We start from the raw sequence: 22,173 nt of genomic DNA on the forward strand, positions 1-22,173 counted from the left end.
GTCCTAAATCTACTTCCCCTTATTTTGAGGCTATGCCCCCTAGTTCTGCTTTCACCCGCCAGTGGAAACAACCTGCCCGCATTACCCTATCTATTCCCTTCATAATCTTATATGTTTCTATAAGATCCCCCCTCATCCTTCTAAACTCCAACAAGTACAGTCCCAGTCTACTCAACCTCTCCTCGTAATCCAATCCCTTCAGCTCTGGGATTAACCTAGTGAATCTCCTCTGCACACCCTCCAGTGCCAGTACGTCCTTTCTCAAGTAAGGAGACCAAAACTGAACACAATACTCCAGGTGTGGCCTCACTAACACCTTACACAATTGCAGCAGAACCTCCCTAGTCTTAAACTCCATTCCTCTAGCAATGAAGGACAAAATTCCATTTGCCTTCTTAATCACCTGTTGCACCTGAAAACCAACTTTTTGCGACTCATGCACTAGCACACCCAGGTCTCTCTGCACAGCAGCATGTTTTAATATTTTATCATTTAAATAATAATCCCTTTTGCCGTTATTCCTACCAAAATGGATAACCTCACATTTGTCAACATTGTATTCCATCTGCCAGACCCTAGCCCATTCACTTAGCCTATCCAAATCCCTCTGCAGACTTCCAGTATCCTCTGCACTTTTTGCTTTACCACTTATCTTAGTGTCGTCTGCAAACCTGGACACATTGCCCTTGGTCCCCAACTCCAAATCATCTATGTAAAATGTGAACAGTTGTGGGCCCAACACTGATCCCTGAGGGACACCACTCACTACTGATTGCCAACCAGAGAAACACCCATTAATCCCCACTCTTTGCTTTCTATTAATTAACCAAGCCTCTATCCAGACATAGTCTCTACCCAGCACGTGGAACAGGTCGATGCCCACCTTGGTCCATGGTGACGTGACCAACTCATGGGGCTGCAGGGTCTCACGTGGTTGGGCCGGCTGGAAGCGCTGACAAATGGGGCAGTTGAGTACTGTGTTGGCTATGTCCTCATTAATGCCGGGCCAGTACACTGCCTCTAGAGCCCGTCGGTGGCACTTTTCCACGCCAAGGTGACCCTCGTGTAGTTGTTCCAGGGCAAGCTGGCGCATGCTATGCGGGATGACAATGCGGTCCAGTTTTAGAAGAACCCCGTCTACTACCGCCAGATCATCTCTGACATTATAGAATTGAGGGCTTTGGCCCTTGAGCCACCCGTCCGTTAGGTGGCGCATGACACGCTGTAGCAGGGGGTCAGCCGCCGTCTCGCAGTGAATTTGGATGAGGCGTTCATCCGAGGCAGGTTGATTTGAGGCCGCGATTGCCACATGGGCGTCAACCTGGCAGACAAATCCCGCTGGGTCGCATGGAGTGTTGACTGCCCTGGAGAGAGCGTCAGCAATGATGAGGTCCTTGCCTGGGGTGTATACCAGCTGGAAGTCGTATTGCCGGAGCTTGAGAAGAATACGCTGGAGGCGAGGCGTCATGTCGTTCAAGTCTTTCTGTATTATATTTACCAGCGGGCGATGGTCGGTCTCGATGGTGAATTGAGGAAGGCCGTACACATAATCGTGAAAGTTGACGACACCGGTCAGAAGGGCCAGGCACTCCTTTTCTATCTACGCATAGCGCTGCTCCGTGGGGGTCATCGCACGTGACGCATATGTAACGGGGGCGCATGATGAGGCCTCATCACGTTGAAGGAGCACTGCCCCAATGCCGGATTGACTGGCATCGGTTGAAATTTTGGTCACCTTTGCTGGATCAAAGAAAGCTAAGACCGGGGCCGTGGTCAGTTTTACCTTGAGTTCTCTCCATTCGCGCTCGTGGGCAGGGAGCCATTGGAAGTCTGTCGTCTTCCTGACCAGGTTCCTGAGAGCCGTGGTATGAGAGGCGAGGTTAGGGATGAATTTCCCTAAAAAATTGACCATGCCCAGAAATCGGAGGACCACCTTCTTGTCCTCTAGTGTTTTCATAGCTGTGATGGCAGCTACCTTGTCCGCATCCGGCTGCACACCCAATTGGGGGATGTGGTCCCCGAGGAACTTGAGTTCCGTCTGACAAAAAGAGCATTTGGCCCTGTTGAAGCGGAGGCCATGCTCATGTATACGTCTGAATATGCGCTGGATGCGACTAACATGCTCCTGCGGGGTGGTGGACCAAATGATTATGTCATCGACATAGACGCGAACACCTTCAATACCTTCCATCATTTGTTCCATAATCCTATGGAACACTTCTGATGCAGAGATGATCCCAAACGGCATCCTGTTTTAACAATATCTTCCAAAGGGGGTATTAAATGTGCAAAGTTTCCTGCTGGATTTATCAAGCTGGATTTGCCAGAATCCTTTTGAGGCGTCGAGTTTGGTAAAGAGCATGGCGCGAGCCATCTCACATGTGAGCTCTTCGCGCTTGGGAATTGGATAGTGCTCTCTCATTATATTGTGATTTAGATCCTTGGGATCAATGCAAATTCTCAATTCGCCGGAAGGCTTTTTTACACATACCATGGAACTGACCCTGTCGGTCGGTTCCGTGACTTTGGAAATCACTCCTTGGTTCTGGAGGTCCTGCAGCTGCTGCTTGAGGCGGTCCTTAAGGAATGCTGGGACCCTGCGAGATGCGTGCACCACAGGCGTGGCATTTGGTTTTAATAAAATCTTGTAGGTGTACAGGAGTGTGCCCATGCGTCGTGGTATTGGTTGATAATGGCGTCGAGCTGCACCCTGAAGTCAGTGTCCTGAAAGGCAGACATGTCAGCAGGAGAGAGAGAGTGAACTCTCTGAACTAGGTTCAACAGCTTGCATGCCTGCGCGCCAAGCAGGGAAGCTTTCGAGGAGCCCACGATTTCAAAGGGAAGGATGGCTTTGTGTGACCTGTGCGTCACTTCAAGCTGGCAGGCTGATGGCAGGATGGCTGGTTTGACACAAAGGCTTTGGAGGTCAATGAGATTGGCGGAGGCACCAGTGTCCAGGCGGAATCGTATTTGGGACCAGTTAACCGTAAGGGTGGCACACTACTCATCGTCCGGATCGATGCTGTATACCGATAGAGGCTGGATTCTTTGCTTCGGGGACACCCTGTTTTTTGTAATGATACAGACTCGAAAAGGCGCCTTTGGGTCCTCGGTGTCAATATCGGGTAGTAGGTCCGAATCGGGCTCGGTGACCGTGGGTTGAATGGACAGGACATTTCTGCGGGGCTGGCTGGAGCGACGAGAGTTGGCAGGCTGAGCTGATCTGCATAAAGCAGCATAGTGGCCAAGTTTGCCACAACGCAGGCATCGTCGGGATTTGGCAGGACATTGCCACTTTAAGTGGGTGGAACCACAGTTGCCGCACGTTGTAGCGTCAGTACGTTCGCTGCGCCACCGCGCATGCGCGGTGCGGTCGTACGTGGTGCGCGCCTGCGCAGTACGTTCGTCGACGACGCCGTCCCCTCGTTCGGTGCGCACAAACGCGGGAGTCTGCAAAAAGCACGCGAAATGGCTGCCCTCATCCAGGCTGAGGCCCTGGAGTTGGTCGATTGCTTGGATCCTTTCTGCCTCGTGGGGACTTCGCCGCGTCGTTTCAGCTGCTTGGATGTGGGAATACCGACTAGTGGCATGTTCATGTAGCACGCAGGTCTCAATGGCGGTGAGCTGCTTTACTTTGAGGAGCTGCTGGCGTAGGGGGTCCGACTAAACACCGAAAACGATCTGGTCGCGTTTCATGGAGCCAGAGGTGGGCCCGTAATTACAGGATTGCGCAAGGAGGCGGAGGTGGGTGAGAAAGGACTGGAAAGGTTCATCCTTATCCTGCAAACGCTGTTGGAATACATAGCGCTCGAAACGTTCATTCACCTCGATGTCGCAGTGACTGTCAAACTTAAGGAAGACCGTCTTGAATTTTGATTTATCTTCACCATCAGCAAAGGTGAGAGAATTGAAAATGTGGATGGCATGGTCCCCGGCCGTGGATAGGAAGAGAGCGATCTTTCTGGTGTCTGAGGCAGCTTCCCGGTCTGTGGCTTCAAGGTAGAGCTGGAAGCGTTGTTTGAATATCTTCCAGTTGGCCCCTAGATTACCGGTGATGCGGAGCGGCGGTGGCGGGCGGACGCTGTCCATTTTGCAGGATGACTGTGTGCTGGTGGAAGGCAGATCACTTGCAGGTAGGTCTAAGAAGTTCTAACATCCCTCAACTACTGGTACCATGATGTGTTGGGTGCTCTGGATCCGTGGAACACATACAGGCCACCAACACTTAAAATAGTGCAACACTATTTTATTAAGTTAGGAACTGTTGAACATACTTTCACTGTGGGTTAACACGATGTTAGATTAAACTAAAGACCTATGCCTGTCCGAACCAGTCTATGCACTCAGTACATGGTGAAGATCGGTGCTGTAAGCTGTAAGCTCTGTCCTGAGAGGCTGCATCCCGAATGAGCGGGAACTCTGATGCCCTCTGTCTTTATAGTGAGTGTGCTCTAACTGGTGATTGGCTGCGGTTTTGTATGTATTGATTGGTCTTGCTGTGTGTCCATTAGTGTGTGTGTATCTGCACCATGATATACTGGTGTATATTATGACAGATTCTGTATCCTGTTATGTTCCATTGTGATTAACACCTTTCCTGAGCTCTCATCTCTGAACCGACAGAGCGCGATTCCTAATCTCACCCCAGGATTTAAACACACAAACTAAGCTGAAAGTTCAGTGGGCTACTGAGGGAAGGTCAGAGGTGATGGCCACCAGAATCATAAAATTTACAGTGCAGAAAGAGGCCATTCGGCCCATCGAGCCTGCACCGGCCCTTGGAAAGAACACCCTACCCAAGCCCACACCCCCACCCTATCCCCATAACCCAGTAACCCTACCCAACACCAAGGGCAATTTTGGACACTAAGGGCAATTTAGCATAGCCAATCCACCTAACCTGCACATCTTTGGACTGTGGGAGGAAACCGGAGCACCCGGAGGAAACCCACGCACACACGGGGAGAACGTGCAGACTCCGCACAGACATTGACCAAAGCCGGGAATCGAACCTGGGACCCTGTGAAGGCAATTGTGCTAACCACTATGCTACCGCGCTGCCCAGATGTGATGTCCAACTTGGATTGCATCTGCTTTTTGTGGTACTTCCAATGGATGTTAAGAATTCCAGTGTACTAATCAAAATAACAATGAGTTCTCCCCATATCATGGTTCACATTTACCCCTCAACTAACCCACGAAAGTAAAGCTTTGCTGTTTGTTCAATCTTGTTGTGAACATGACTGATGAACTTTTCGAGCAAACAACAGCAATTAACTTCAAAGTAATCCCAGTGTGTTCAATTTCTGAGAGTCGTGATTAGGCCCAGTATAAACGCAAATTCTTTCTTTCCTTAGACCTCCTGAGGAGCTAGGTCTGTGGAGTAGGACAGATGTAACCGTGTGTGAGTTAGAAGAAGGCTCTGAACATCCAGAGTTCTGGCGTGCACTAGGACAACAGGATCGAAAAGCGTATGACTGCATGTTACAAGGTAGCGGAACGGGGACTCTGGGCTCAAAATAGGGTGGGTGTAGAGTCCAGATTGACTGACGGGAGCGGTGCAGAGAGGGGGAAGGGGTTCCGGTGTAGGAAGGAGGAGGGGAGGGAGGGTGTAGAGTCCAGACTGACTGACTCGGCACTGAATATATTTTCTTTTGGTTCCAGACTGTACCTTTATACAGTTAAAATTTTATAATCCAGCAAGCGCGGGGAATGGGTGGTGCTGGTTAATCAAAAATACCGTTTAATGGAGAGTTCCATTTACCAATGGAATGCAATGCAATACTTGTAACATGATCTAATATGTAAGTACTCAGGAAGTAAGGGTGTTCTTTTTACATCTGATCTTCAACAGTGCATTAAAACATTAAGTAAAGCATAATACACTGTATAGCTATGAATTCCGGATAACTTTGTAATTCCCAGTTGGAAAAGTGACAATTTGTATCAGGGAAGCATCAGAAATTCCAGTTAATAGAGAATTCTGGTTGGTGGGCTGCCAGATAACGCAACGTTTACTGTCATTCTAATATATTCTAAGACACCCGAAAACTGGTTGCTCATTGCTAGTTAGTTCCCTCCCTAGTGTTGATTATTCTCTTTTGTGCCCTACAGATCCCGGGAAATACAACTTCACTGCTCGGCTCTTCAGGTTGACTGCTTCTTCGGGGGAGTTCACTGTGATGGAGCAGTTCAGTCCTGTGCACCTCACTAGTGGTGTCATGGCCATGCCATTTCTACAGGAGGACCTGTGCTCAGTACCGCAGCCAGGTGAAGATTATTTGTTTGTATGCAACACTATTGTGCACGAGCAAAAGGGAGGGTTAAATATCCACGAGACAAGGAGCATTCTGGGCTGTCCCTGTCCAAAGACATCATTGTCAACTTTGCCCAGTTTGTTTGCTATTGTGTCAAAAGATTCCAGGTTAGAACCCTGCTCTTGAAATGGAACACTTTGAAAGAAACAATGACTTGTATTTGGAAAGCACCTTTACAACCGCAGGATAACACAATCCAATCCCCGCCCCAATCCCGGAAATCGCTTTTAAAACCAAAGGAGTACCTTTTGAGGTTTAGTCACTGTCAGAATGTAGGAACTGGTGCAGCACAGCAAGATCCCACAGGCACCTGCCACAATGAGGTAGTTCTCCCATCATCAGAGGTGCTTGTTCTTCACCAGAGATCCCGTTCTGCCTCTTCAGACTCTAGACAAAGTAGAGCTGCTGGTTCCCTAGTATCCAAGTCAACATTCCTCCCTTACCATTTACCAGCAAATGGAACTTGTGGCAGATTACTCGGACATTTATCTTATTGCTGTCTGTCTGATCTTGCTGTGCAGAGAAAGGCTGCATTGTGCATAATGACCGGCAAACAGTAACACAAAAATTGTTCATTTGATGAAATATTTAAAATGTACAATTATGTATATGTATGGATGAAAAGTACATTAACGTATTTTACCAACTGATCTCTTGTGGAGTTGCCCAGTTTTGCCCTGAAGTACAGGAGACCTCAAAGGCTCAGACTAGGTATACAGGCACAGTATGGCTGTTATTTCAATGTCATGCTTTGTGCAATTTTTAAAATTTCTAATGCAGTACTGCATAAATCCCTATGTCCAAAAGGTGATTGACCTGTTAATCAAATAGCTAGATAGCCATTTCTTCTGCCTGCTTCAAAGCTTTCAATATATTCAGCTTTAGAGCCCTCTTTCACACAGCTGTGCAATGAAATACAATTATGAATGCTTGACTGAGCTCCAAACCCACTAATGAATTCAGCTCTTCATGGAGTTGTTTACACAATTGTGAATGGGAATTTTAGCTTTTTTTGATTGACCGTTTTATAATCTTATAATAACATTTTCTTTGAAGTGGTTTTTAGAAGACTGTCAAGACAAGATTAAGAGGTGTTAAAAGAGTTAAAGTTTCTTCTTGCGGTTATGGACGGCTATGTTTTATAAACTTGTAAATGGTGCACTGTTTTCCAGGGAGTTTTATTGCCTATTTGTCTATTTTAACATTTCATGAGCATTTCAGAAACTTACCAGTGGTATTACAGGATCCATTGGTTCAGTACCTTGTGGTAATTGGAAGAATGGGTATGGACGATGCATAAGAGGATGTTTGGGGGGTTTGGAGGGAGCATGGAGTATGGGTAGTGGGGGGGGAGTGAAAGGGAGAATTACTAGGCCTAACCACCATCTTGAGAACTGAGTCAATGACCCAGTGAATGCAGGAAGGTCTTCTAACCTGCCCACCTTGGCATTCTCCCAACCTCATTAACAACTTGAGCCTGCTTTGGAAGGCGGTGGGTCCATCTTTGGTCCATGTTCACCTCCTCACGATGAAAATACGATGGGACCGCACTGCCATATTCTCATCTCGCAGGTGGACATCCAGTATTAGCTTCCTAAATTCTCTCCAGAGTAAATGGAAAACCAGCCTTGGTAAGGCCACGAGGAACTAAAGTGTTTCCTGTGTCCCACAAGGATAGTCATTGCCTTCTTTTCACCTTTCCATCCCAGCAGTTACCTCTTCAGGGATTCTCCCAAAATACGTCACTGTTTGCCAGTGGACTGTCCCATCTGCCAGCTAACAGTTGCTTTTCATCTGTTTTGGGCATGCTGAGGAAGTCTGGGAGTCAAGACATTACCAGGTCCCAGGTTAGACCACCTGCCCAAAAAAAGGTGCGAGGGGCAGCACGGTGGCGCAGTGGGTTAGCACTGTGGCCTCACAGCGCCGAGGTCCCAGGTTCGATCCCGGCTCTGGGTCACTGTCCGTGTGGAGTTTGCACATTCTCCCTGTGTTTGCGTGGGTTTCGCCCCCACAACCCAAAAATGTGCAAGCTAGGTGGATTGGCCAAACTAAATTGCCCCTTAATTGGAAAAAAAATGATTGGGTATTCTAAATTTTTAAAAAAAGTGCGAGGGCTTAATATTGATCTTAATGTCTAAATTGTACACCACCAAATGTCTCACTTTACACATCGGCTATCCCCAGCTTTGTTCCTTGTGGATAACCAGCTGGAAGTTTACCTGTGGCAGGGCTGTTGGTCGTCAGACAGTGAAAGCACAGGCTCAGCGAAGCTTCGATGGGACATGGAGCGAAAATGTGCCATGGAGACGACGCTGCAATACTGCACAGGTCAGTCACACAGAGCGGCACGGTGGGTGGAAACCGGGAGTTAACACAGTTAATTCTTCGACATCGGTCAACTATCTTAATGCAGCAACAGGAAATGTTTTGTGTTTGTCCCATCAGAAAAGAACCCCAGGCGACCTCCAAAAGCGTACCTGGTGTCTGCTGGCGCAGAGCCATTGACCTTCACTAATATCTTCCCACGATGGGAATACAACGTGGAGACTGGACAACAGGTTCTTCTACTTTTCAACCACAAAATGCTTCTTAATAATGTGCTGTTTAGAATGATTATTATTGTTCTCTCCTGAACTGGGCCAGGTTATAATTCTGTAGGAGCAGGTACCCTCCTGAAAATCATTCATTAGTTATTCTTTACGGATGAGTTCCCATAGAATCTCCATAGTGCAGAAGAAGGCCATTTGGTCCATAGAGTCTGCACCGACTCTCTGAAAGAACACTGCCTTACCTAGGCCCACTCCCCTGCACTATCCCCATAACTTCACAAATTGATGTGATCAATCCACCTAACCTTCACATATTTGGACTGTGGGAGGAAACTGGAGCACCCGGAGGAAACCCACGCAGACACGGGAGAACATGCAAACTCTACACAGTCACCCAAGGCCAGAATCAAATTTGGATCCCTGGCGCTGTAAGACAAAAGTGCTAACCACTGTGCCACCCAGCAATCCCCTCTTTGGAATTCCCTCTATACCACTTTCCTCCTTTATGATGCTCCTAAAAACTTGAACCCCACAGAATTTTATGGTTTGATTAAGTCATTTGTGTGCATGAAAGCAATGCCGTCTACATTTTGCCTCTTGAGCTTGTTGATGGTTTTTTCTTTGAATGACTTTTCTGTCTCTGTTACACATATTTTAAAAAAATCAAACTTTGGTCACATGTTCTAATATCTCTTTACGCAGCTTGATGTCAGATTCTCTTTGTGAGGTGCCTTCAGGTTTTTACTGTGCAGCAGATGCTTTACAAATGCACAATATTGTTGTTGCAATGAGGGGCGACATTCTCCGACCCCCCGCCGGGTCGGAGAATCGCCGGGGGCTGGCGTGAATCCCGCCCCCGCCGGTTGCCGAAGTCTCCGGCACCGGATATTCGGCGGGGGTGGGAATCGCGCCGCGCCGGTTGGCGGCCCCCCCCGCTCGATTCTCCAGCCCGGATGGGCCGAAGTCCCACCGATAAATTGCCTGTCCCACCGGCGTAAATTAAATCACCTACCTTACCGGCGGGACAAGGTGGCGTGAGCGGGCTCCGGGGTCCTGGGGGGGGCGCGGGGCGATCTGGTCCCGGGGGGTGCCCCCACGGTGGCCTGGCCCGCGATCGGGGCCCACCGATCCGCGGGCGGGCCTGTGCCGTGGGGGCACTCTTTCCCTTCCGCCTCCGCCACGGTCTCCACCATGGCGGAGGTGGAAGAGACTCCCTCCACTGCGCATGCGTGGGAAACTGTCAGCGGCCGCTGACGCTCCCGCGCATGCGCCGCCTGGGGATGTCATTTCCGCGCCAGCTGGCGGGGCAACAAAGGCCGTTTCCGCCAGCTGGCGGGGCAGAAATTCCTCCGGCGTCGGCCTAGCCCCTCAATGTTGGGGCTCGACCCCCAAAGGTGGGGAGCACTCCGCACCTTTGGGGCGGCGCGATGCCCGTCTAATTGGCGCCGTTTTGGGCGCCAGTCAGCGGACATCGCGCCGTTTCCGGAGAATTTCGCCCGATGTGTTTAACTAACTGGAAAGCAGCAGAGAGAGCATGATATAACTCAGTGCTACATCACTCTGAGCTAGTGCCTATTTCAATAAATGCCTGATGTTTAATCCATCTATTCAGGATGTGATTCCATGTCAGGTATTTAACTCCTTTAGCTCAACTGTTTTGGGGAATTATGCAAAATTATTGCATTCCAAAAAGGATTTAGTCTTTGAGCTACGGTCATGCAGTCATAGTGTTCACAGCACTGAAAGAGGGCCTTTGGCCCATCGTGTCGGTGCCAGCCATCAATCCACCTAACCTTCACATATTTGGACTGTGGGAGGAAACTGGAGCACCTATCTACTCTAATTCCATACATGGTCCGTAGCCTATGCTATGGCATTTCAAGTGCTCATCTGAATGCTTCCTAAATGTTGTGAGGGTTCCTGCCTCTACCACCCTTTCAGGCAGCGAGTTCCAGATTCCCACCATCCAATGGGTGGAAAAAGCTTTCCCTCAAACCTCCTCTAAATCCCCTACCCCTTACTTTTAAACCATTGCCCCTGGTTATTGACCCCTCTGCTAAGGGAACATGTTTCTTCCTATCTACCCTACCCATGTCCCTCATAATTTTGTACACCTCAATTAGGTCCCCCCTCAGCCTTCTCTGCTCTCAGGAAAACAACCCCAGCCTTACCAGCCTCTCTTCGTAGTGAAACGCTCCAGCCCAGGAAACATCCTGGTGAACCTCCTCTGCACCCTTTCTACTGTAATCACATCCTTCCTATAGTTTGGCGACCAGAACTGTACACAGTACTCTTTATATAACGAGTGCCTTATATACCTCTATCATAACCTCCCTGCTCTTATATTCCATTCCTTGGCTATTAAAGGCAAGTATCCCATATGCCTACCTTCACTACCTGTCCTGCTGCCTTCAGTGATTTTTGTGTGCATGTCCCTCTCGTCCTCTGTACTTCCTACCGTCCTACCATTCATTGTGTATGCCCTTGCCTTATTATTCCTCCCAAAATGCATCACCTCGTAGTTTTCAGTGTTAAATTCCATTTGCCTCTGTTCTGCCCATCTGATCAGCCTGTTTATATCTTCCTGTAATCAAAGGCTTTCTTCCTCACTTTTTGCCATGCCACCAATTTTTGTGTCATCTGCGAACTTACTGATTAGACTCCCCCACATTCATGTCTAGATCATGAATGTACGGTACAAACAGCAAGGGACCCCGCACTGATCACTGCGATATACCACTGGACACAGGCTTCCACTGACAAAAATAATCTTCGACCATTACCCTCTGCCACCTGCCAATAAGCCAATTTTGGATCCAGTTTGCCAAATTGCCTTGGATCCCAAGGGATGTGAAACAAGTGATGGTAATTGGGTGCCTTTGCATCCATCCCCACTTTTATTTTGATTAACTTGAATGGAAAAAGTGAGAATATGAGACAGGCAGCAGATTGACTCTTGCCTGTTTTACAAGTCAGGATCGACCTTTCTGTCTACGTGTGTATATACGATGGTGTGTGAATAAGAGTAACTTTCCTCACCAGTGTTTTCCTTGTACGGCTCAGGTGCGACAGGGTGTTGTGAACAGAGTGATCCTGGTTCAGGATGCTTTATCGAGACTGTGCAAGACACAATACTCACTGGAGGAGATTATGTCGAGGCCCTTACCAGAAGGAATTGACCCACATAGACTAGAAACCTATCTGTCTGATGAAGATTTTAAGGTAACCCTTGCCTACTTGCCTAATGTGGTGAATTATTCTTGTGGTTTCACCTGGAACCTTAACTGCAGCTGGGGATCCACATGTTCAAAACAGGAGAGTCGATCAGTTTAAATCTCCTTTGCCTCAATGTTTGTTTTGTGGATTTCTTTGCTGTTTGCTAGTTCATTGTGACCGTTTTTGCTTGTCTTCTCAGTAGTGAAAGGGTTCCATTGATCTGGAATAAAAGTACACACATCAAGAGCAAAACAATGGCTGTGATCTGATATATGTTGTAAATATAATGGTTTAGCAAAGGGCAGCATGGTGGCGCAGTGGTTAGCACTGCTGTCTCATGGCGCCGAGGTCCTATGTTCGATCCCGGCTCTGGGTCACTGACTGTGTGGAGTTTGCATATTCTCCCCGTATTTGCGTGGGTTTTGCCCCCACAACCCAAAGATGTGCATGATAGGTGGATTGGCCACGCAAAATTGCCCTTTAATTGGAAAAAATTGAATTGGGTAGTCTAAATTTTTTTTCAAAAAAATAATTGCTTAGCAATAAACCAAGTTTTCTTTTTACCACTCGATTCGGAATCGTTTGTGGCATGCTAAACATGGGAACTTGGGAGCCTAAGTAGGTCATTTTAAGCCTGCTCTGCCATTTTGATAAGAACAAAGCTGAACTGATTTTTGTCTCCACTCCACTGATGCGACCATCAATTCACTCGAAGACACGTGGAGAAGTAAACCGTGGTTTTAATCAGCTTAGAACTGAGCCTGCCTGTGACCGGTACATCACTGAAGGCGGCCCCACTGGTCAGCAGCTCTTATGCTTCCTGTAAAGGGGGTGGAGCCATGGGCAGAGCCCATACATGCCCCAACATATCCCCTGTGGGTGAAGCCACATAATGGCGCACAGGTAGAGCCCACAGGGTTAATAACATAACACAGTGCACTGGTGAATTATCAGTAATTATACATTCACCACATTCACCCCCTGATTAAAAAATGAAGTCCAGCGGGAGTGACGGTCTCATAGATTCAGTTGGTCTGGTGCCCGGATCGTACGTTGCGACCGCCGAAGCACTGGTGTTGCAGCTGCTTTGGGTGGCTGTGGAAGTGGGTCTGGAGCAGGCACAGGCGTGGACTCCGGGAGCGGCTCTTCCGGAGCTTCATTCCTGTGCGGCGGGTGGGAGGGAGCGTGGGAACCATATAGAGGTGGGGGCGCTGAACATGAGGTTGGACGGGACATAGTGTGGGGGATGCAGTAGTGGGAGTGGTGTTGGAGCCTGCGGGGGCCAGGTCCCGGAGGGAGACGGTATCTTGCCGGCCATCGGGGTGTTCGACGTACGCATAGTGTCGGTTGGAGTGCAGGAGCTGGACCCTCTCTACCAGGAGCTCGGTCTTATGGCTCCGAACATGTTTTCGGAGGAGGACTGGACCCAGTGTCATCAGCCAGGGTGGAAGCGAGGCTCCTGAGGTAGCTCCCCTAGGGAAAACAAACAAACGGTCATGAGGAGTCTGGTTTGTGGCCGTGCAAAGGAGGGACCTAATAGAGTGGAGCACATCGGGGAGGACCTCCTGCCAGTGAGAAACTGGGAGATTCCTAGACCGCAGGGTCAGTAGGACGGCCTTCCAGACCATCGCGTTCTCCCTCTCCACCTACCCGTTTCCCCTGGGGTTATAACTGGTAGTCCTGCTTGAGCCGATGCCCTTACTGAGCAGGTACTGACGCAGTTCGTCGCTCATGAACAACGAGCCTCTGTCGCTGTGGACAGAACTGGGGAAACCAAACAGGGTGAAGACACTATGCAGGGCTTTAATGACAGTGGGGGTGATCATATCATGGCAGGGGATGGCAAACGGGAAGCGGGAGAACTCCTCTATGATGTTAAGGAAGTACGTGTTGCGGTTATTGGAGGGGAGGGGCCCTTTGAAATCGATACTCAGGCGTTCAAAGGGCTGGGATGCCTTTACCAGGTGGGCCTTATCCGGTCGATAGAAGTGCGGTTTACACTCTGCACAGATTTGGCAGTCTCTGGTTATAGCTCTGACCTCCTCGGTGGAGTAGGGCAGGTTGCGGGCCTTGATGTAATGGGCGAGCCGGGTGACCCCCGGGTGGCAGAGGTCATCGTGGATAGCCCGTAGTCGGTCATCTTGCGCGCTGGCGCATGTGCCGCGGGACTAGGGCATCTGGGGGCTCGTTGAGCTTCCCAGGACGATATACTATATCGTAGTTATAGGTGGAGAGTTCAATTCTTCACCTCAAGATCTTATCCTTCTTGATCTTGCCCCGCTGCGTATTGCCAAACGTGAAGGCACCCAATCGTTGGTCGGTGACGAGGGTAAACCTCCTACCAGTGAGGTAGTGCCTCCAGTGCCGCACGGCTTCCACGATGGCTTGGGCTTCTTTTTCGACCGAGGAGTGTTGAATTTCGGAGGTAGTGAGGGTGCGTGAAAAAAACGCTACCGGTCTGCCTGCTTGGGTGAGGGTGGCGGCGAGAGCGACCTCTGAGGCATCGCTCTCCACCTGGAAGGGGACGGACTCGTCCACCGCGCGCAACGTAGCTTTGGCGATGTCCGCCTTGATGCAGTTGAAGGCCTGGCGGGCCTCAGCTGCCAGTGGAAAGAGGGTGGCCTTAAATAGTGGGCGGGCTTGGTCCTGATACTGGGGGACCCACTGGGCGTAATAGGAGAAAAATCCAAGGCACCTCTTCAGGGCCTTGGGACAGTGAGGGAGAGGGAATTGGAGGAGGGGGCGCATACGGTCAGGGTCGGGCCCTAGGACCCCGTTTTGCACGACGTAGCAGAGGATGGCTAGCCTGGTTATGCGGAAAACGCATTTCTCCTTGTTGTAGGTGAGGTTGAGGTTTTGGGCGGTTTGGAGAAATCGGTGGAGGTTGGCGTCGTGGTCCTGCTGATCATGGCTGCAGATGGTGACATTGTCCAAGTACGGAAGCGTGGCCCGCAGCCCGTACTGGTCCAACATTCGGTCCATCGCTCGTTGGAACACCGAAACCCCGTTCGTGACGCCAAAGGGGACCCGGAGGAAATGGAAAAGGCGGCCGTCTGCCTCAAACGCCGTGTAGTGGCGGTCCTCCAGACGGATTGGGAGCTAGTGGTATGCAGACTTCAGATCCACCGCGGAGAACATGCGGTAGTGCGCAATCTGATTTACCATGTCTGCAATCCGGGGAAGGGGGGTACGCATCGAGCTGCGTAAACCGGTTAATGGTCTGGCTGTAATCAGCCACCATCTGGAACTTTTCCCTGGTCTTGACGACCACCACCTGAGCTCTCCAGGGGCTATTGCTGGCCTCTATGACCCCCCTCCCGCAAGAGACGCTGGGCTTCGGACCTAATGAACGTCCTGTCCTGCATACTATACCGCCTGCTTCTGGTGACTACTGGCTTGCAATCGGCGGTGAGGTTTGCGAAGAGGTGGGGTGGGGGTTGATTTTTAGGGTCGCGAGGCTGCATATGGTGAGCGGGGGCAGGGGCCCCCCGAACTTAAGAATTAGGCTCCAGAGGTTGCACTGGAAGTCGAGTCCCAAAAGGAGAGGAGCGCAGAGGTCTGGGAGCACATATAGTTGAAAATTAGCGTACTCAGCGCCCTGTATCGCTAGGGTTGCTGTAGTGCACCCTTGGATTTGCACCGAGTGCGACCCAGAGGCGAGGGAGATGGTTTGTTGCGTCGGGAATATTGGGAGCAAGCAGCGTCTTACCATGTCCGGGTGAATGAAGCTCTCTGTGCTCCCGGAGTCGAAAAGGCAAGGTGTCTCATACCCGTTAATCCGGACGGCCATCATGGAGCTCCGGAGGTGCTTAGGTCGTGACTGGTCCAGGGTGACCGCGCTGAGTTGTGGGTAGCCGGCGGCGTGATCGGAGGTGCTGGGGCGTGTAGGTCGTACGCATCGAGCGGCGTAGCAGATGGCGGCCAAGATGGCAGCCCCCATGGATCGCATGTGGCCGGCTGCGTGGGGGAGGATTGCCAAGATGGCGGCCCCCATGAGTCGCACATGTTATGCGGAGGCGGAGTCGGCAGACACGCTGCCACCTTGCGGGGTCTGCGGGCCTGTGAGTCTGTGGATCGGGTCTGTGAGTTCGAGTTCTTAGACTTGGCCAGGCAGACCTTGGCGAAGTGTCCTTTTCGCCCGCAGCTGCTGCAGTTCGCGTTGCGGGCCGGGTAGTGAAGTCAGGGGTGTTGGGACTGGCCGCAAAAGTAGCAGGGTAGCCCCCCATGATGGGCGGGTGGCCGTGCGGCACAGGCCTGGGGTAGTCTCGGGTCGGGGGCCCACGAGGGGGTCGCGTGATCGGCCGGGAACGCAGTAAGGCCCTGAAAAGCGGCCTCCAGAGAGGTAGCCAGTTTTACCGTGTTGTCCAGGTCCTGGGCCCCTTTTTCGAGCAGGCACTGTCTCACATAGTTCGATCGGACCCCCGCCATGTAAATGTCTCGGACAGCGAGCTCCATGTCCTGAGTGGCCGTAACGGCCTGGTAGTTACAGTTGCGCGCGAGGGCTTTGAGGTCGTGTAGGTAATCGTCTAGTGACTCCCCGGGGCGCTGGCAGCGAGTGGTGAAGACGATTCGCGCGTAGACCTCGTTCACAGGCCGCACGTAGAGGCTTTCGAGTAGTGCGAGGGCCTCTGTATAGGAAGCGGCTTCGTCGAGCTCGACAGAAATGCGATGGCTCACCCGTGCGTGGAGGAGGCTCAGCTTCTGTTCGTCAGTGACGGACGCGTAGACGACGCTGCGAGATAGGCCTCGAAGCATCGAAGCCAATGTGAAAAAATTTATTTTGCCTCCGCGGCCTGTGGATCGAGTTCCAGTCTGTCAGGTTTGTGGGCTGATTCCATAGTAGTATTTTAAGCTGATTAAATTGATGTGACCATCAATTCACTCGAAGACACGTGGAGAAGTAAACCGTGGTTTTAATCAGCTTAGAACTGAGCCTGCCTGTGACCGGTACAACACTGAAGGCAGCCCCGCAGGTCAGCAGCTCTTATACTTCCTGTAAAGTGGGTGGAGCCATGGGTGGAGCCCGTACATGCCCCACCATATCCCCTGTGGGTGAAGCCACACAATGGCCCATAGGTAGAGCCCACAGGGTTAATAACATAACACAGTGCACTGGTGAATTATCAGTAATTATACATTCCCCCACGTCCACTTTGCTGCCTGCCCCTCCCCTAGCCCCCATAACCCTTGATTCTCTTATCTGTCAAAAATCTATCAAACTTGGTCTTGAATAAACTCAATGATCTCGCCTCCTCTGCTCTCTGGGGAAAAGAGTTCTCCAGACTAACTACCCTCGGAGAAAAAAAATTCTCTTCATCGCCTGTCTTAACAGGGCGACCTTTTATTTTTTAACGGTGTCCCCTGGTTCAAGTCTCCCCCTATATGAGGGAATGTCCTCCCAGTATCTACCCTATTAAGTCCCCGCAAAACTGTCTCTTGGCACTGTTTGGGAAAATAGAGCTGGAAGATCTATTGGAATCCGACTAACTTTGAAGAATCACAGAAAGAGATCAACTGGCGGTTGCTACATGGGACATTGTACCATGTGTTCCAGAAAGACATTTACAAACAGGGATTTTGATCCCGCACTCACCGTCTGCGAAATCGGTGGCACGGGCGAAGAATCTCGCCAGGGAGATCGTGCTTCCTGATTTTCCCTGCGATCGCTGGGGATGTCGTGGAATCCGTGCCCACAATGACGTGAACTTTATTTTAATACATTTGCATAGAGTTAAATGTTATAAGCGTTCCCCCCACCCCAATCCCATGATCCCCCCTCACTAAATATTCATACCCCGTGGACGTGATGTCACACCGGCGAGGTTTACAACAGGTTTGGCCAGACAGTCGAGGGGATGCCCCTCGGGTGCAAAGGTAACTATTAACCCCCGTGGGAGGGGGTTGGGGAAGCAAGATAGAGGAACATGCTGGGGCAGTGCCCGTGGCGGGCCTTAGTGATAGCCCCATGGGGTGATGGGCATTGATGTGTGGCACAGGGGGAGTGCCAGCTATATTTCCGCAATGTTGGTGGAGTGTTCATTGCCGGCATGGGCGTAGAGTTGGGTGGTGGGGCGGGGTGCGGAGGGAGCGGGACACCATCTAGGTTGCCAACTCTATGGGGCCCCGCCTGAGTGAGGCTTAAACCACACACCCATTTTTCCCTATCTAACAGGCTCGAGATTTGGCAAGAAAACTAGTTGGTGCAATTCGAGAGCTGCACACCAATTTTCTGTCTTTCTTACCTGACACTTTGCCAAATTCTGATAAGATTCCACCAATATATAAATTCATGATTTATTTTCCCCAACAACCTCTTGCTCAATTGAGTGAGGCATCGGCTCGTAGTTAGTGTTCATTAAATCTACCCCACTTTAATCATGTAACAAAGATAATTTTGTAAATGTAAAAATCATCATCCTGGTTTATGGGATGTTGCCATTCACAAATTTTCCACCACGTTTTGCCTTGTAACAGTCACAGCCGTTACAAGTAACTCATTTATGTGAAGCATTTTGAGACAGGCTTGATAGTCAGAACATTTATGCATGTCTTGTTTTCCCTCCATTCTTTCTTACCCCATTTTAATTAGTGCTGCTATTACGTTTTTTTCTAATCTAAAATCCTTGTTGTCTCATTTTCCTCGACAGAAAATTGTGCAAATAACACGGGAGGAATTTTACAGTCTTCCCAACTGGAAGCAGGTGAATTGGAAAAAAGCCAAAGGCCTGTTCTGAAGAGACGGCGAAGAATTTCAGCCTAGCCTGCCCAGGAATGTTTACAATCCCACCCCCTCCCCACCCACCCCGCAGTTCACCACATCACATAGGAGGAGCGGGGAGAGTGAGATTCATCGCTAAATTGTTATGGCTCAGTAAAATGTCTTCCATGTGTTTAAACTCTGTACGAGTGCACAGATTGGGATCGGGTGGAGAGCAGGGTGCTCGTCCTTGTTGATTAATTGTGTCTGTGGATTTTCTTGTAGGCCCTTTTCATTTTCCCATCCCGTCCAATGCTAACTTCTGCCTCCAGTGCTGGGGAAGAGTTGCAGATCCTCCAGAAATTCAAACTTAAACACGAGGAACTGCCGTGGGTAACCAGGGCGAAGAACCACAGAGACATTAGAAATAATTGCATAGGTTTGTTTCCACACTTGTTTGTTATAAACATATTGGGGACTGTATGACTGGGAGGGAGATCATGTGGTGAAGCCTGCAAATATTCGTCCCACCAGAGTCAACAACCCTCTACTGGGTGGCCTTGTGCTTGTAATGCTTTTTGGTGACTTTTTCCCTGAAAGTTAACGATTCAGCCCTGGTCCACGCTTCATGGGGCTCCTCCTTACTGCCTGAGCTCAGCATGTTATCTTTGGTGCCTATGCTATTTCGCCTGATTGGTTTGTCGATTCAATGGCTGGAGGAACAAAGTGATGCAGGCAACTGAAGTTATTCCCATTTGTGGAGAGCTGAGAGGGGACGCAGTGCAGGTCTTGAGGCCAAAGAAAGACAAGGGTAAGGCCAAGATAGGTGGACTAATTATTATGGACTGTGAAGGCAGAATTCAAGGTTGAAATTACAAAATGCATAAACCACTAAATACATGATGTGGAGGTGCCGGCGTTGGACTGGGGTGAGCATAATAAGAAGTCATACAACACCAGGTTAAAGTCCAACAGATTTGTTTTGAATCACTAGTTTTCGGAGCACTGCTCCTTCCTCAGATGAAGGGGCATTCACCTGAGGAAGGAGCAGTGCTCTGAAAGCTAGTGATTCGAAACAAACCTGTTGGACTTTAACCTGGTGTTATAAGACTTCTTACTGCACTAGAATACAGATTAAGAAAACTCTTTACTCCTACAAAATAGTAGATACGGAACAGACCAGGAAAAAAAAGCAGTTAATTCTGAGTTGATCACTGCCTTCATACAAGCAATGGAAGCCGCAGCTATTGAGAGAGGGGTTGAGGACTGGAAAGATATCAGTGGGTCTGTTTGGTTCAATTGGAGAATGAGAAAACAGCATGGAAACTAAAGGAAGTCTGTAACTGAGGTGGCCGTGCATTCATTGTAGAGGAATGGGCTGTGTGGTCTTTTCTCATCTTTTTGTGTTCTTCATAGTACATCTACCACTATCACATTATACCATCACTCCCCCCCCCCCCCCCCCCCCCCCCCCCCCGTGCTGCCATCACGGACACCCCAGCATCCCCCGGACCCAGGAAAGTCTCTTCTACTAGTGATGCACTTGCACAGAGGTTACACATAGAACTTCGAGGCTCTTTGTCTCACATTAGTGTAAAGTTTATGTCAGTGTTTTTATTTCTTTTATTTTAGTTATATTTTGTAAATGCTGCGAGTTTATATTGCACGCACTGTAACAGCACCAAGGAATCTGTCCAGCCTTAAGTTACCGTTTGAAATGTTGACAGGTCCCAATGGCACAGACCAGTGCCCAGCTATGTCCCACACCCACCAGGCTGAGGTGGTGAACCCTTTGAGGACTGGCTGACCTCGAACAATCATTGTGACCATTGAAACTGCCAGGATCTTCAGTGATTTTTGGCTTCCCGTGTTAAGGAGACTAACAGCTGAGGCTGGAGATTACTGAGAGTAACATACCTTTGAGATCGCTCGCCGCAGTTGAATCGAGTGTTAACCTACCTTAAATAACCAGATTAACATCTCCATTAATATTGTGAAGAAAGTAATCTGTTTGGAGGTGATTTAAGTGGAGACGGTGGTGTAGTGGTTGTCAGTGGACTAGCAATCCAGGGTAATGCTCTGGGTATCCAGGTTCGAAACCTACCATGACAGAATTCAATCTGAATTCAATAAAAAAATCTGGAACCTGACCATAAAGCCATTGTTGTTCAAAAAACATCTGCCACCCCCCTGTCCTTTAGGGAAGGAAGTCCGCCGTCCTTACCGGGTCTGGCCTACTTCAGATCCACAGCAATGTGGTTGACTCTTAAATGCCTAAATTGGCCGAGCAAAACACTCAGTTCAAAGGCAGTTAGGAATGGACAATAAATGCTGGCCCAGCCAGCGAAGTGCACATCCCATAATAAAAATGATCAAATGCACACAGTAGCTCCAGGCTTTATTTGGCAATAGCTACCACTCGCCAAACTCTGTGACATGTTCATCCAGTCCTCAAAGAGTTTATCATCGCTCATCAGGAAAAGACAAAAAGAGAATTTTCTGAACACCAGCTTCAGTAAATTGTGAACTTAGGAGTTACACAAAATCCAAATGCCAGAAAGCAGTTAAATTGCCACACCATCATATAAATATACCGTGCCTCGCTTCTGGATGGAATATAGATCATAGAATTTACAGTGCAGAAGGAGGCCATTCGGCCCATCGAGTCTGCACCGGCTCTTGGAAAGAGCACCCTACCCAAGGTCCACACCTCCGCCCTATCCCCATAACCCAGGAACCTCACCCAACACAAAGGGCAATTTTGGACACTAAGGGCAATTTATCATGGCCATTTCACCTAACCTGCACATCTTTGGACTGTGGGAGGAAACCGGAGCACCCGGAGGAAACCCACGCACACACGGGGAGAACGTACAGACTCCACACAGACAGTGGCCCAAGCCGGTAATCGAACCTGGGACCCTGGAGCTGTGAAGCAATTGTGCTAACCACAATGCTGCCGTGCTGCCCACACGCCACAATATAATCCTGACGATGGAATGGAGGGGGTTGGGGGTGAGTACCAGGGGAATCCCACATCACCACTGTTGGTGAAGGTTTGACGGGATTGAATTCCAGTCAGGCTGGCCTCATACCTTCTCTGGATCCTAGGGGTTGAAGTCTCGCCTGCTGGGAGCTGCTGGCAAGCGAGACACAAGCCGGCAGTTCTCCATTAGGAAAGGCGCCACCAGGGGAGGTGACTGCTGCCGGTAATGCACCCAGGCAAAGACCTAGAATCGCGGAGTGATCAAGGCCACTGGTGAGTAAGCGCAGGATGGAGGTCGCGGGGAGGTTTTCGTCACCTTGGGAGGGAGGGGGGTGATGCTTGGAAGAAAGGGCAGGGGATTGGATTACGGTAGGCACCCCTTCCCAATACTGTGTCTCTCAATGAGGT

At 49.8% G+C, this 22,173-nt stretch overlaps 1 protein-coding gene across 1 annotated transcript in view; it reads left to right on the forward strand.

The window, feature by feature from the left end:
- The window catches only part of LOC140398386 (supervillin-like), a 144,395-nt gene extending 124,611 nt beyond the window's left edge, over positions 1-19,784 (forward strand). Inside the window, 6 exon segments of the mRNA XM_072487015.1 lie at positions 5,358-5,491; positions 6,115-6,270; positions 8,502-8,645; positions 8,763-8,875; positions 11,930-12,088; positions 18,730-19,784. Coding sequence (XP_072343116.1) covers positions 5,358-5,491; positions 6,115-6,270; positions 8,502-8,645; positions 8,763-8,875; positions 11,930-12,088; positions 18,730-18,816 — 793 coding nt within the window. The 3' untranslated portion in view covers positions 18,817-19,784.
- The last annotated feature ends 2,389 nt before the right edge of the window (positions 19,785-22,173 follow it).

This window comes from Scyliorhinus torazame, chromosome 21 (assembly GCF_047496885.1).
Source record: "Scyliorhinus torazame isolate Kashiwa2021f chromosome 21, sScyTor2.1, whole genome shotgun sequence".
In the NCBI taxonomy this organism is placed as follows: Eukaryota; Metazoa; Chordata; class Chondrichthyes; order Carcharhiniformes; family Scyliorhinidae; genus Scyliorhinus; species Scyliorhinus torazame.